General features: G+C 45.3%; 1 protein-coding gene across 2 annotated transcripts in view; it reads left to right on the top strand.

Moving 5' to 3' along the window:
- The first annotated feature begins 10,422 nt into the window (after positions 1 to 10,422).
- Positions 10,423 to 11,970, top strand: part of ARID4A (AT-rich interaction domain 4A) — a 50,030-nt gene continuing 48,482 nt past the window's right edge. For both annotated transcript variants that reach the window (XM_030483079.1, XM_030483077.1), the window contains exons 1-2: positions 10,423 to 10,976; positions 11,824 to 11,895. In XM_030483079.1, the coding sequence (XP_030338939.1) occupies positions 11,887 to 11,895 (9 nt within the window). In that variant the 5' untranslated portion in view covers positions 10,423 to 10,976; positions 11,824 to 11,886. The remainder of the gene's footprint in view (positions 10,977 to 11,823; positions 11,896 to 11,970) is intronic.

The following is an 11,970-nucleotide window of genomic DNA, read 5'->3' as shown; positions in this document are numbered from 1 at the left end:
AAACTGAATTTACTAGTGAAGCTTACTGCTGATTCAGCTGTTTGATTCACTAGCACATGCCAGTCAGGAAACTGTAATCAGCACTCTAAAGCATTAGCTGAGGGCTGATTTCCACTCACTGTATGACAGCAGAGAGTCTACTCAATTCTCTTAACTCTGTCAGCAACATTTTAGGTACAGAATAAAGTGCTAAATGGAAATTAAAAGCCATCCTCATGTGGCTCCACACATCCACCCACTCCTTTCAGTGACAGCCATTCAGAATTAGGGACAGGAAGTATAACAATTATACAAGTCACTTTTCAGTGAGAACAAGAAGATCAGTTATATATCATTTACAAGATAAATTAAAAGGAAAATGTTCCACAATATATGTGAACAGAGAGGTAGGAACAGAGCCACCTACTTGCTTATTCAAAATTTCCAAATAGCTGCTTATTCTAAAGCATGGCTAATCTAAAAAACTCCTTTAAAGAGCCATGCTCTTTACCTTTTCAGAACAAGCAAAAAAAAGTTTAATGAGAAGCAACCTTTTCACAACAAGCAAATAAAGTCTAATAAGAAGCAATGCAAGAGCATGTATGTACAAAGTTCTGCACAGCAGTCTTGCCTGTCATGGCAACATTTAGTTAATACCAAAGCGATTACTACTGTCATGTTCTTTTCAAAATTAAATCACTGAGTTATCAGAATACAGGCTCTACCTGGTTATGAAAATTGATCTTTATGCTAAGGAGAAAGTCTGTTGCTTCCATTTCCATTGACTGCAGATGGGGAAAGAGGAAAAAAGTGAGCATTAGCAGACAGAAAAAAATATCTGAATCTATTCACTTGCAGGGTCAAGGAGGAAAATACTGGATAAGTTATTTTAGTATTGAAATTTCTCTTAACTTTAGAAAGCTAGCAGGCTTCTATTTGATCTGAAATAAAGTATTGCTACCTTTAACAGTAAGGCCCAGGGAACATTAGAATAGGTACCTACTCAGGACTCTCATTTCAGCATAAAAACTACTGCAAACTCCCTATTACAGTTATTTTTGTAGCTTCAACCTAGTTGCAGTTCCAATTGAGATAACCCATGAGACTGTGACATTGCATTAACGAGTAACTTATTCATTTGAAGGTAGTTACTTAAGAATGCTTAATTATACAGTGGTGCAGTAGCCATCATATTTTACTAATTCAGTCCACACTTGATAGGCTAAATGCCAACTTTAATGAGTTTTGCTACTGAAAATTAATACTTAGTTGTTGCTGTGTCAAATGGTAGAAGTTGAGCTGGGGAAGAATCTTCCGAAAGGAAGGAAGTGACTACTCATGGCAACACTGACCACGTAAAGATTCAAAAATGCAGTGGGACAGCACAGTATCATTAAACTTTAGTTAAATGTTGAAGACCATGGAGCTGTCTGAGGCAAATCACTTGGTGAAAGCTAAGCTCCAGAAGGGCTCAAGCTGGATCCAAGGACTAGATGTGTTACAGAACTAAGCTATATTGTAGATGCTCCCTTATGCTCCAGGCTTAAGTGATACCTGGGGGAAGAGTTTGATTTAAGCCCACAGAACAACAACTGATCAGGTAGCTAAGACAAAGATTTGAAAACTTCCTGCAGTCAGTCTCCTGTAGCTTCGGTTCAGGACTATGTTTGCAGGAAGTATGTATGGTCGGAGTCTGTGGAATTGAAGCTCTGGAAGAGCTGTTCCTTGGGAATGTCATCCGTTGGGATATCACACGTGCCTACTTAAAATCCTACTACTTTTGAGTAAGCTCACTCTGAGAGCATCAAGCCTTGTAACATGCCAAGGGACTAGGGTAGCCCAGTTGGCCAACTCAATTCAGAGCTGCTTGCAACACATGCAAGCCCATTGTGACAGACCTAACAGCAGCAGTCTGTGACAGTGACCTCTGAAGGCTCCCAGAACCAGCCTTCTACAGCAGAGGCAGCATGCTTTCCTACAGAAGTAAGGCTTGGATCTCCTTCCCTGAAATTAAAATTAGCTTTTATAATTGGTTTGAAAATGGTCAGTTATAACTTAACACTGATATGTGAAAATGCACTGCAAGGCTAACAAATGGGCAGGGTAAAAGTTTCTGAATTGGAGATTTGAGCAAGAGGCAACTCTTAACAGTCTCATTTTGATTTTTTCTGCCCAAAGCATGGGGAATTTTCAGTTCTAAAGATACCAGAAAAGCATAATTAGCCAATACCAAACAGCACTTCTTGCTTGAGGCTTCACAAGTAACCTTAGTCCAGACTCTGGCCATTTATGGGAATACATAATAGAGCAGAAAGTCAAATACCCACTTGGAATTCATAACTGTAATTCTTGCTATGCTGAAACACTTAAAACTCTAAGCTTAAATGGTATATTCTGCTGCTTAAAACTCGAAGCATACGCTTTAAGAGAACACCCGGAATTAAGACTGTATAGACCAACTCATCTCTTAGCTTAAAGTCATCCCCCCAGCAAGAAGTATTTTAGAAACACAGATCCAACAATGAAACAAGAGTAGGCTGTACAGTAAGATGCTTCCTCTCCACTTAAGTCTCATACATCCACTGACTGTTACTCAGCACCTGGTGAATCACTACTCTGATATTTAATAAGACTGGATATGTCACATTCCCTGTTATAATTATTTAGTCAGCAAGTCCACATACAGAAGCCTTGTTCAAGAGAATTAAGAAGGTGACTGGTGAACTGCAGGTGACAAATTAAAAAAAAAAAGGCTCCAGTATCTAATTACTTACATATATCTCTGTGGTTGCACCAGGACAGATTTTAGAATATGGAACTGGACTTGCATAGTTCAAAACTCAAGTTTAGACTATTGCATCAGCATAATCAATTTTAATTGGTTTTACTACTTTTACATGGCCATAAAAATTACTGGTTTGGATAATATCCACATTACAACTGACTAGTACCTCTGATGAAATTACGGTGAGATTGAACTGTTAGAAGCTCATAGAAGAACAGCTCACAGAACTAATCCATATGTAAAATTTGCTGTGAGGACAATACCCATAAGAGTATCTCCAAAAGAAATACTACTAATCTCTATTTGGTGCTGACTCTCAGAAAGGAAACATTTCAAACAGAATTTGTCTCAGGCAGATCCGAAGCATGCCAAGCATCAGGTCATTTGTTACTTCATTCTCGTCACCAAAAATAGCTTGATGGCCTGAGGTTAAACGCCCCACATGCTGAAAGTGTGACTGTCCATATGGGTGCAATGCTGCTCGGGATGCTATCTGGATATATAGTCTGAGTCACTGTTAAGGAAGGAGACTCAGAATAACTACATTATTCTGTTTTGCAAGTCTCTTCCTTCAGATAAAGCCATAACCATAGAAGGGAGCACAAAATAGTGAATTCAACAACGCATCTTAAGCATTTATCAGCTGGCACATAATCATGACCTTAAAGTGCAGTTTCAAGATTCTGAAAAGGAAAATAGTATTGGTTGTCATGACAATTTTGAGACCGTAATAGCACCAAAAATACCGTATGGAGACTGTTCTCTCTCCCTCATTTTTTTCCTTCAGTTGCTTATGCCTGTAAGAGAAGGACTAGCTTTTCCTCCACCCTTTCAAGTTACATGCAGCAGGGAAGTTACTTTTACTCAAGAATTGAGAGCTATTCTGAGATACCAACTGCTTGTTAACTTCCCATCATAGGTCTTGCCACCTATTATGTCTAATTATACAGAGTTAAAGAAAACAGGTGGTAGAAGAGGTAAGCGTGTATGTAGCCTTATTGGTTGTCCAGTAAATACATTCTAGTATTTGAGAACATGGGATCTACAACCAAGCTCAAACCAAGTCTCCTATTTCCATACAGGCTAAGCAGTCACCATGCAGTACCCTTTCATCTTCAGTATGTTGCTATTAAAGGACTCTGAAACAGTTGTTTAAAAATGGTTCTTAGGAGTTGCTGTGCCAACCAAAAATGGACAATAGAATAAAGCAGGCAGCAGCATCACACAGTTTAAACGTGTGCGTATAATGGGATACAGGAAAAAAACAAAATCCCCTGAAGTGTCCCTTAAACGCAGTGTAAAAACTACCCACTGAAAATACCATTTTAGGTGATGTGGTAAGAGAAGCCAAGTAAAGAGTTTTGAAAGAACAAGGGGTGCTTTATTCCTGCATAAGGTTAGATATCTATCAAGTATATGTACTGTCTGCATATCCAAAATACATTCATTAAGATTCCCATTTCAGCAGATTAACAGTAGGTTCAATTAGAGTAAATTCACCCAGACACTGATACATTCCAAATATAAACACACAAAAACCAAAAACCCAATGCAAGTGATACCTAAGTTTTTGGAAGCGAAATTTCTAATTTGCAGGGCTTTTAGAAAAGCAGGAAATCTGCTAATTTCATTATTTTGAGGAAGGACAGAGACCTGTTTCAGTACACTATATTAACAGGTGTCAAGAGCAGCAAAGGAAGTGCTAGACGACTTTAACAGAATGCTTACATAAAGTTCAATTTCAGCTCTAATTCTAGGTGTTTCCACAGTCCACAGAGCACACCACCCGAGAGGCTGCTCTTCCCAAACACTTTTCTATATACCTCAGGACTAGAAACAAATCTGAAATACTGTTTTAAAGGGACGAATCAAAATGTAGCTTAATGTGCTTCCTGTCAGTCAGTTTAACAAGCAGCCAACTACTCCCAGCCAAATGCTTGTTTCTCCACTTACAGTAGTTAGCCCCCTGCTGTGCTTGCAAGGGGGAGACTGCTTCCACACTAATAAAAGATCTTTTATTGATCCAGAATAATGATAAATCTCCAAAAATACGTGTGTTTTGTCCTTTCAGCATTCTGGATGTCACACAACAGAGCTCATTTCAATGGTTCTGTTTACAACTGTACTGGTGTAACTAATGGGGTGACAGATGACAGAGGCACGCTGCAGGGGAAAGCATATCCCTGAAGATACAAACCTCCTGCAAACAATACAGTCTTGCAATTAATCACAGGTTAAGCATGCATTTACACAGTGTCAATTGGTCAGCTAACTCCCTGGCCACCTGTAAATTAGCTACCTGTAATAATATCCTCCAAACAATACACACAAATAAAAAGTACCTTTTTCAAAAGGCAGCTAAAAATTTAATCACTGGCCAAACTGTAGATTCACACTAACAACAGCTACGTATAGCCAGAAACATGTAGTTTAAAAGACAGAGGGCATCTATCTTTTGAATACTTTAAAAAAAGAATCAATCCTGACCAACTGCAGTCCCGTTAGCTGAAAAATAAGCTAACCCTAAGTGATTAAAGTAATTCGGACAAGCAAAAGCGCTAAAAGAAAGGCTGCGTAACCACCACCTTCACAAGCTTTCTTTTGCTGAGCAACCATGCTCTGCAGAAGTAGTGCCTGCTGCTTTGTGCTAGGCTGTGTACTATTAGTGGCACACACGTTGGCTTTTTTTTTTTATTTCGTTCTTATAAATGGCTACTTCAGCAGCAAGAAGTCTTACCAGGAGTGGGGGAAGCCTTCCAAGATACAAACTAGCAAGTGGTGGCATAAGCAAGGAAGATTCTTACTTCAGATAGGCCATGACCCTGAATCTACTTACACAGGTACTGAGAAATTAATCCAACCAGAGTTAGTTCTCTTTACCAAAGTGAAACAACAGCCTATTTCAGCTCTCCAACATCAGCTGTAGTTGACATCTGAGATATGGAGAGCATTAGACACCTCTTCAGTATACATTTACTCCCAGTTTGGTATCACAAAAGGCTGAGAAAGTGACCACACTGTTGCTCCACAGTAGATAACAGAAAAAACACATGGGTTTGCATTTTTACTTTGTATGTTTGATTTAGGTGGGAGGTTACTCCAGTAGTACTTATAAACAAGATTTGACTCTGCTGGGAAGAACACAGGCTATTTGGAGATTCACATGCATGTTTAAATGTTTTAAACTTACATTTGTATATTGTCATAATAGAAAATTACATACCAGAAAGTAAAAACGGTCTCCTACAACACAGCTCTTAATTCTGTCCAAACATAAAATTACCAAATCAGTCCTAAAAAAGGGGAGCACTTTATGTTTGGAATTAAGAGATTGCACGACACATGCCATGGCACACACACCTGCTAACAGGTTAGGATGGAAGCATCAGTTGAGAACTCAAACCTCTTCTCTTGGTGCTAGGCTCTTAATAACACACACCAGTTAATGCATCACTGATTTCTACACACATTTTATAACTTGTGGGATTGTAGTTAAGATCTGCAGCCACAAAGCACAACAAAATCTGGACATAAGTTTATTCAGTAAAAATGGGACTGCTTCTCCCTGGACATCTCTGAAGCCACTAACAAGAGCTACTCTGACAAGCTGAGCACATAACATTGTTTTACTAGTGTTACTGGAAAAAGCAACTACAAAGTGATGACTATTGTTAGCTGCAGAGCTGACAGGAAACCCAATTCTGAGATTTTTTTCCTCACACAAATATTTATGGCAGCAAACCCTGTCAAATATTTTCATGATTATTCATAGCCAGAAGAGTTACTGCTGCAAAAGATGCCCATACCAGATTTAAGAAACTAGTACTGAACTTCACTGTACTAATGTACTAATTCACTAATGTACTAATTCAGGCTTCCTAAGGATTGCTAAACTTTGTATCTTTGTCTCAGATATGAACAACAGCGTGCACAGTTATGTCTGAATAACTAAGTATCTGTTTTTCTGAACATGGGGACAGGAATGTGCCAGAGCTGGGAAAATGGTATGTAAGCATTTAGCATTAGCAGGTGCTTTTTGTGTTTCCTTTTTTTCTTTGTTCTTATTCCTGATAGTTAACAGTAAACCACAATTTTCTCCATGACTAGGAAAGAAGGTTTGACCTTTCCTTTTTACAATCCAGCTATTACTGACCGAACTTTTGTGCTGTCAACTTCACTTCCATAGGGATTTTTTTTTTTGCTTTATACCTGCTCAACCAAGCACTTCACAACTTCTTACTATACTCTTATCTGAGCAGTTTGCAATCACTTGGATAATAATGCTTTGTGGGAAGCATACATCTGACCTTGATTTGTACAGAAATATAGCAGTTCCACACAGACCGAGGTTCTGCACCACAAGGCAGATGTTTGCTCAGCCACCACTGGAAAAATGTTGCCTGTTTACTTACAGAAGAGAAATACCAAGGGGAAGAACATTTAAAAGAAAAAAAAAAAAGAAAAAAAAAAACCAAACCTAAACATTTGAGATGAAAATAAAAGCAGCAAAAAGTCTCCTAAACATCTGCAAGGTCTGACAAAGCAGCATAGTATTTTCATACATACAAAGCAGCTCAGTGTTAGAACAAGAATCAGTATTTTTAATATTTCCACAATATTTTGACTGTGATTGTATGTGTACTCTGAATTTTTATCTAGGTGTAAATGCAGTATGTCAAGAGCAATATGTGACTACTGAACAGAATTAAAATATCAAACTTATGCTAGAAATCTCATTATTTTATCTCTTTTCTCAAGGAAGCTACATGACGCACTGAACAGTTTTATTTGGCTGCTATTCTTATGACGAATACTGTCAAGATACAGACATTCCTATACTTTCCTTTTCCTACCAAGTACCATGTATATGGAAGACTTTGGGCAAAAATTCTGTGTATTCTGCAGCCAATACACCAAAGACATTGTAAAGTACATTATTTTTTCTGATTTCTTCACAGCCATCACCCAAACTCTCAAATTACATGAGACTAAAGACCAGTGCCATGCTTAGAGTGCCTTGATGCTTTTGTGTTAACTTTTTAAATTAAGCAGCACTGTGCTAATTTGCACAAGCTAAGACCAAGATGCATATCCTCAGGTGAATCTCCTGTACTGCATCTACAAGACAGTTGGTACTTAACACATAATGGTACTTGCACATAATACAAGTGCTGCTGCTTTGAACAGTGATGTTAAAAATTTTTCTACCTCGTAGCATGTCTGTTTAATTAGATAGAAAAAGGACTATGATTGTCTCATCTTAGAGCTTATGAAGTGTTAACTCTACGAAGTTAACAGAGTGGCTCACAATGGAAAAGTCTGCTGCTCATTTCTTCCACTCATTTCAACTGTTTCCCTATAAGGGATCATGCTGAGGGATGGGGTACAGATGCAAGGATCTAGTATAGCCAAGGCAGTGTCTGGGCTGGTTAACACTGACATACATTCAGGATGCAAAATGTCAATATCATGGCATAACTGAGTCCTGAAGTTCATACTGCAATGAGAAGTTACTTTAAAACAAAATTAGACCCTTTCCCTGGCTTGCCAAAAGCACAGTGTTTTCATTCCATTACACCAGACATCATCCCCAAGTTGTGTGAGAATGTTTATGCTCTTTGTTGAGCTGCCTAGCTAGGCATTCTTAGGTGCTTTAAATACCATAAAAGAACAAGTCACATCTGCTGAGAGGCTATATAAAAAAAGTCCTTTTGCTCACAATTACTAAATGGATGATGTGCCACAAACCTCCTAAGCATGCCAGCTGCAACAGATACATCCAGGTGGACAGGATTTTTCTGCTAGAAATCAAACAAGACTGATTAGTTTTGTCACAAACTGTTATTTATTGAATGGTACTACACTTAGTACAGAGATACAAATTGTGCCTTAAAGCTCAAAGTCATGGCTTGGCCAATACATTTCACAGATTGATTAGAAGTGCACAAAGTGAATTCTTGAAGCTTTTTTAACATTTGGGGTAGATTTAGTATGTTCTAAACATTAACTCGCTCCTCAGTTTATCCACTGCATAAAGTGTAACTACAGCACAGAACCAAAGTTTCCTCAGCACTAAATGCCTCAAACCTTTACACATTTTGTATACAACCTTGAGCATCTTTATATTTACAACCCAGATCCAAACACCAGAAGTCTGCAGCTACCCTTCCCCCATATGAAGCATCTCCTGCAGTCAACTCTAAACACGCCTTGAGTGCATCACGCCTTAATAAACTTTTAGAGCTTACTGATACCATACACCGCTGCTGACTGAACTCCTTCAAGAGGTGTGCCTTTGCTTGCTGCTTTCCAAAGCATAGGATTTACAAAATGCAAAACGAAAAAACACCTTCAAGCCAGAACTTACATGGAAACTACACCTAAATTAGCAATCCATGCCTGTCAAATTAGCGCAAAGGATCTCTGAACTAGATTGACAAGTTCCTCCACTGTTGATTTAGATAAACCTAAGGTATGTCTTGTAGCTAAGAGTGAGTACTGTCAAACAGATGATACTCATTACTTTGTGTAAAAAGAATGGATCTGCATGACTGTCAAGCATGATGCAAACTTTACGTAAGTAAAAATGTGGCACTAACGTTAGAAGCATATTTAATTATAGGCTTCAGTTAGTAACTCATATTTAGTAGTATCAAAGCTTGCCTCCAAGTCCAAATCCTCTTAGAGGACACTTCGCAGGTGCCAGTATCCTGCCTTGGAAGACTGTGCCTTCAGAGAGCATCCATCACCGGTACGGAAGGACTGGACAAGACTACAGTCCCCTCCAAGCACCCCAAAATGCAGTCAGCCCCACCAACACTGGTCTTCTCCTGTCCTTGTCGCATCCTCCTGTGAAGATATGACCTGAGGCGCCTGGCAGCAGGCCAAGCGGCCGCTACAACCGCCAGCACCACGTGCAGAAGCGACCAGGCAACAACAGACGGCTACCCCCCTCCCCGGGCTTCACCGCAAATGCGTCACGGGCAGCAGGAGGCGGTTAATGGCGACGGAGCGACGCCTTCCTGCGAGGGAAGCGCAGCCACCCGTGTCCCGCCCGCACCGGCTGAGGGACCGGCGCAAAGGAAAGCGGCACGGGCAGCGCCTGCAGCCCCTACCTGCAGCCCCGGCGCTGTCTGTGCTGGGGCGCTCGGCAGCGACCGCAGCGGATGGGCCGCCCCGACGGCACCACCGCTTGGCTCCGGCGGGGAGAGCGGCGAGTGGACGGCGGCTGGCGGATCCGCACCTCACCGGGCAGCTCGGCCGGCCGGCTCCTCCGCGCCCTCCCGCCGGGCGCTTCCGCCGCACGCCGCCAGAGGCACCGCCACCGCTTCACTTCCGGGTCCGCTCCTGCGCCATCACCGCCGAGCGGGAGGACGCGGGGGGGGGAGAGCGACGCGGCCGCTGCCGTCCACCACGGGAGTAGGCAGCCGAGCAGAAACAAGCCGCGGCCGCTCCGGAGCGCGGGAGGGGACTCCCCGCCGGGCCCATCGCCTCTGCCCACAGCTCCCCCAGCCCCCCGGGAGCGGCGCCGGCCACTCCCGTTCTCTTCCTCCCGCGGCCTAAAATGGGAAAGAGCGCCGCACAAAATGGCGCCGAGAGGCTAACCGCGGCGCATGCGCTCCGCCCGCCGCGGGCCGCCGCCGCCGCAGAACGCCGCCTCCGCCCCCTCCCGCTCTTGTCCCCGCCCCACCGCGTCCCTAAGAGAAGGCCAGTACCAATCACATCGCGCCCTTGTTCTTCCTGTCCCCTGGTCGCGGCCAGTCAACGCGCACAGAGCTACATCCGGATCCAGCTCCTACCAATCACCCGTGGGGGGACTCTGACTTCACTTCAATCTTCACCAATCGGCTAGCTTTCCGAAGGATCGCCAATCAAAAGTCTCAGTGGCCCTACCTGCGTCGACGGCTGGCCAATGCCCTCTGCCAGCCGCCCTGTGACCAATGGGGGTGCTGTCCGCGGTGCCCAATCCGGGCGGGGCAGAGCCCCCAGGGCGTCATGAGGGGACCAATGGGAGCTCAGGCAGGACCGATTCTGCTCAACAGCTTGTTATTGGGCTGGTCGCTGGTGATTCGGTGCGAGCCCGGGCTGGGGGGTGGAGCGGGGCCGCGCTCAGCCGCCGCCGCTCACGGGGCTGTCGTCGTCTCGGAGGGGCCCGCGGCGCCGGGACCAGGCCGGGCAGCGCGGGGCTGCCCACTTCGCTCCGAGTTTCCAGGTAGGAGGCAGCGAGGGCGGCGGGCACCTCGGCAGCCGCAACTCTGTTGCTGTCCCGGGGGAGGGGGCGCGGAGCGGCGCCGGGAGCTCCCCCCATACCTCCCCCACCCCCCCACTAGCGCGCCTTTCCACCGTGTGAGGGAGCGCGGACGCTCGTCGGTCCCTTTCCGATGGGGACTCCCTTCCCCACCGAACTCCGCCCCGTGCCCGCTCCGAGCTCCCTGGCCGCTTCCCCCCGCCACCGTTCTTGGAGCTGCCCCGGCGCTTGGCGGCGGGGACCGCCCGCCCGCCCTCCATCCGCAGCCACTCAGCCGCACGGCGCCGGCCCGCCCCCGCCGCGCACCCCCCCCCGCCCCATGCCGGGGGCCGCGGAGTCCCGGCGGCTGGCAGCGCGGCCGGCCGCGGCGGGTGTGCGGGGGGCGGGAGCCAGAAGTGCGGCCAGCCGGCGGGGAGGGGGCAGGGAGGAGGAGCTCGGCGGCGCGTTCCTCCGCGGGCCGCAGAAAGTTGCGAGGGGCGGGGAAGACGGCCGCGGGCCCCCACGGCGAGGAGCTGCCTGTGCGGGGTGGCGGTTTCCCCTCCCGGGCCGAACGCGACTCCCGGTCCCTCCGCCCTGAGGCGCGGAGCGGGAGCAATGGCGACGTGACACACCGAGGGGCCGCCGGGCGGGAAGCGGCGGGCGACGGCTGCGGCCCCGCTCCCTCCGCGGCCCGGTGGGGCTGGGACGCGCGGCGGTTCCCGCCTGCCGGTGCCGGTCTCCCCTCTCAGCCCGGCCTCCCCTCACGCAGAGGGAGACCCACGCTCGCACGGGTGAGCCCTCAGCCGCTCCCTCCCCCCTTCTTGTTTTGCAGTGTTTTCCCGTGTGCTCGCGGGGAGGAGAAGTCTTTGAGCTGGAATCCCTCAAATAACCTTTAATGATGAAGGTAGGCTAACTCCGGAGTAGGTAACGGCTTCTTTTCGCCCCGCGCAAGCTGCTCTGGCGATTTCGTTTTTAATCG

The sequence above is a fragment of the Strigops habroptila genome, chromosome 4 (genome assembly GCF_004027225.2).
Source record: "Strigops habroptila isolate Jane chromosome 4, bStrHab1.2.pri, whole genome shotgun sequence".
NCBI lineage: Eukaryota > Metazoa > Chordata > Aves > Psittaciformes > Psittacidae > Strigops > Strigops habroptila.
Note: the sequence above shows the minus strand (reverse complement) of the source record. Positions and strands in the feature narration are given on the sequence as shown.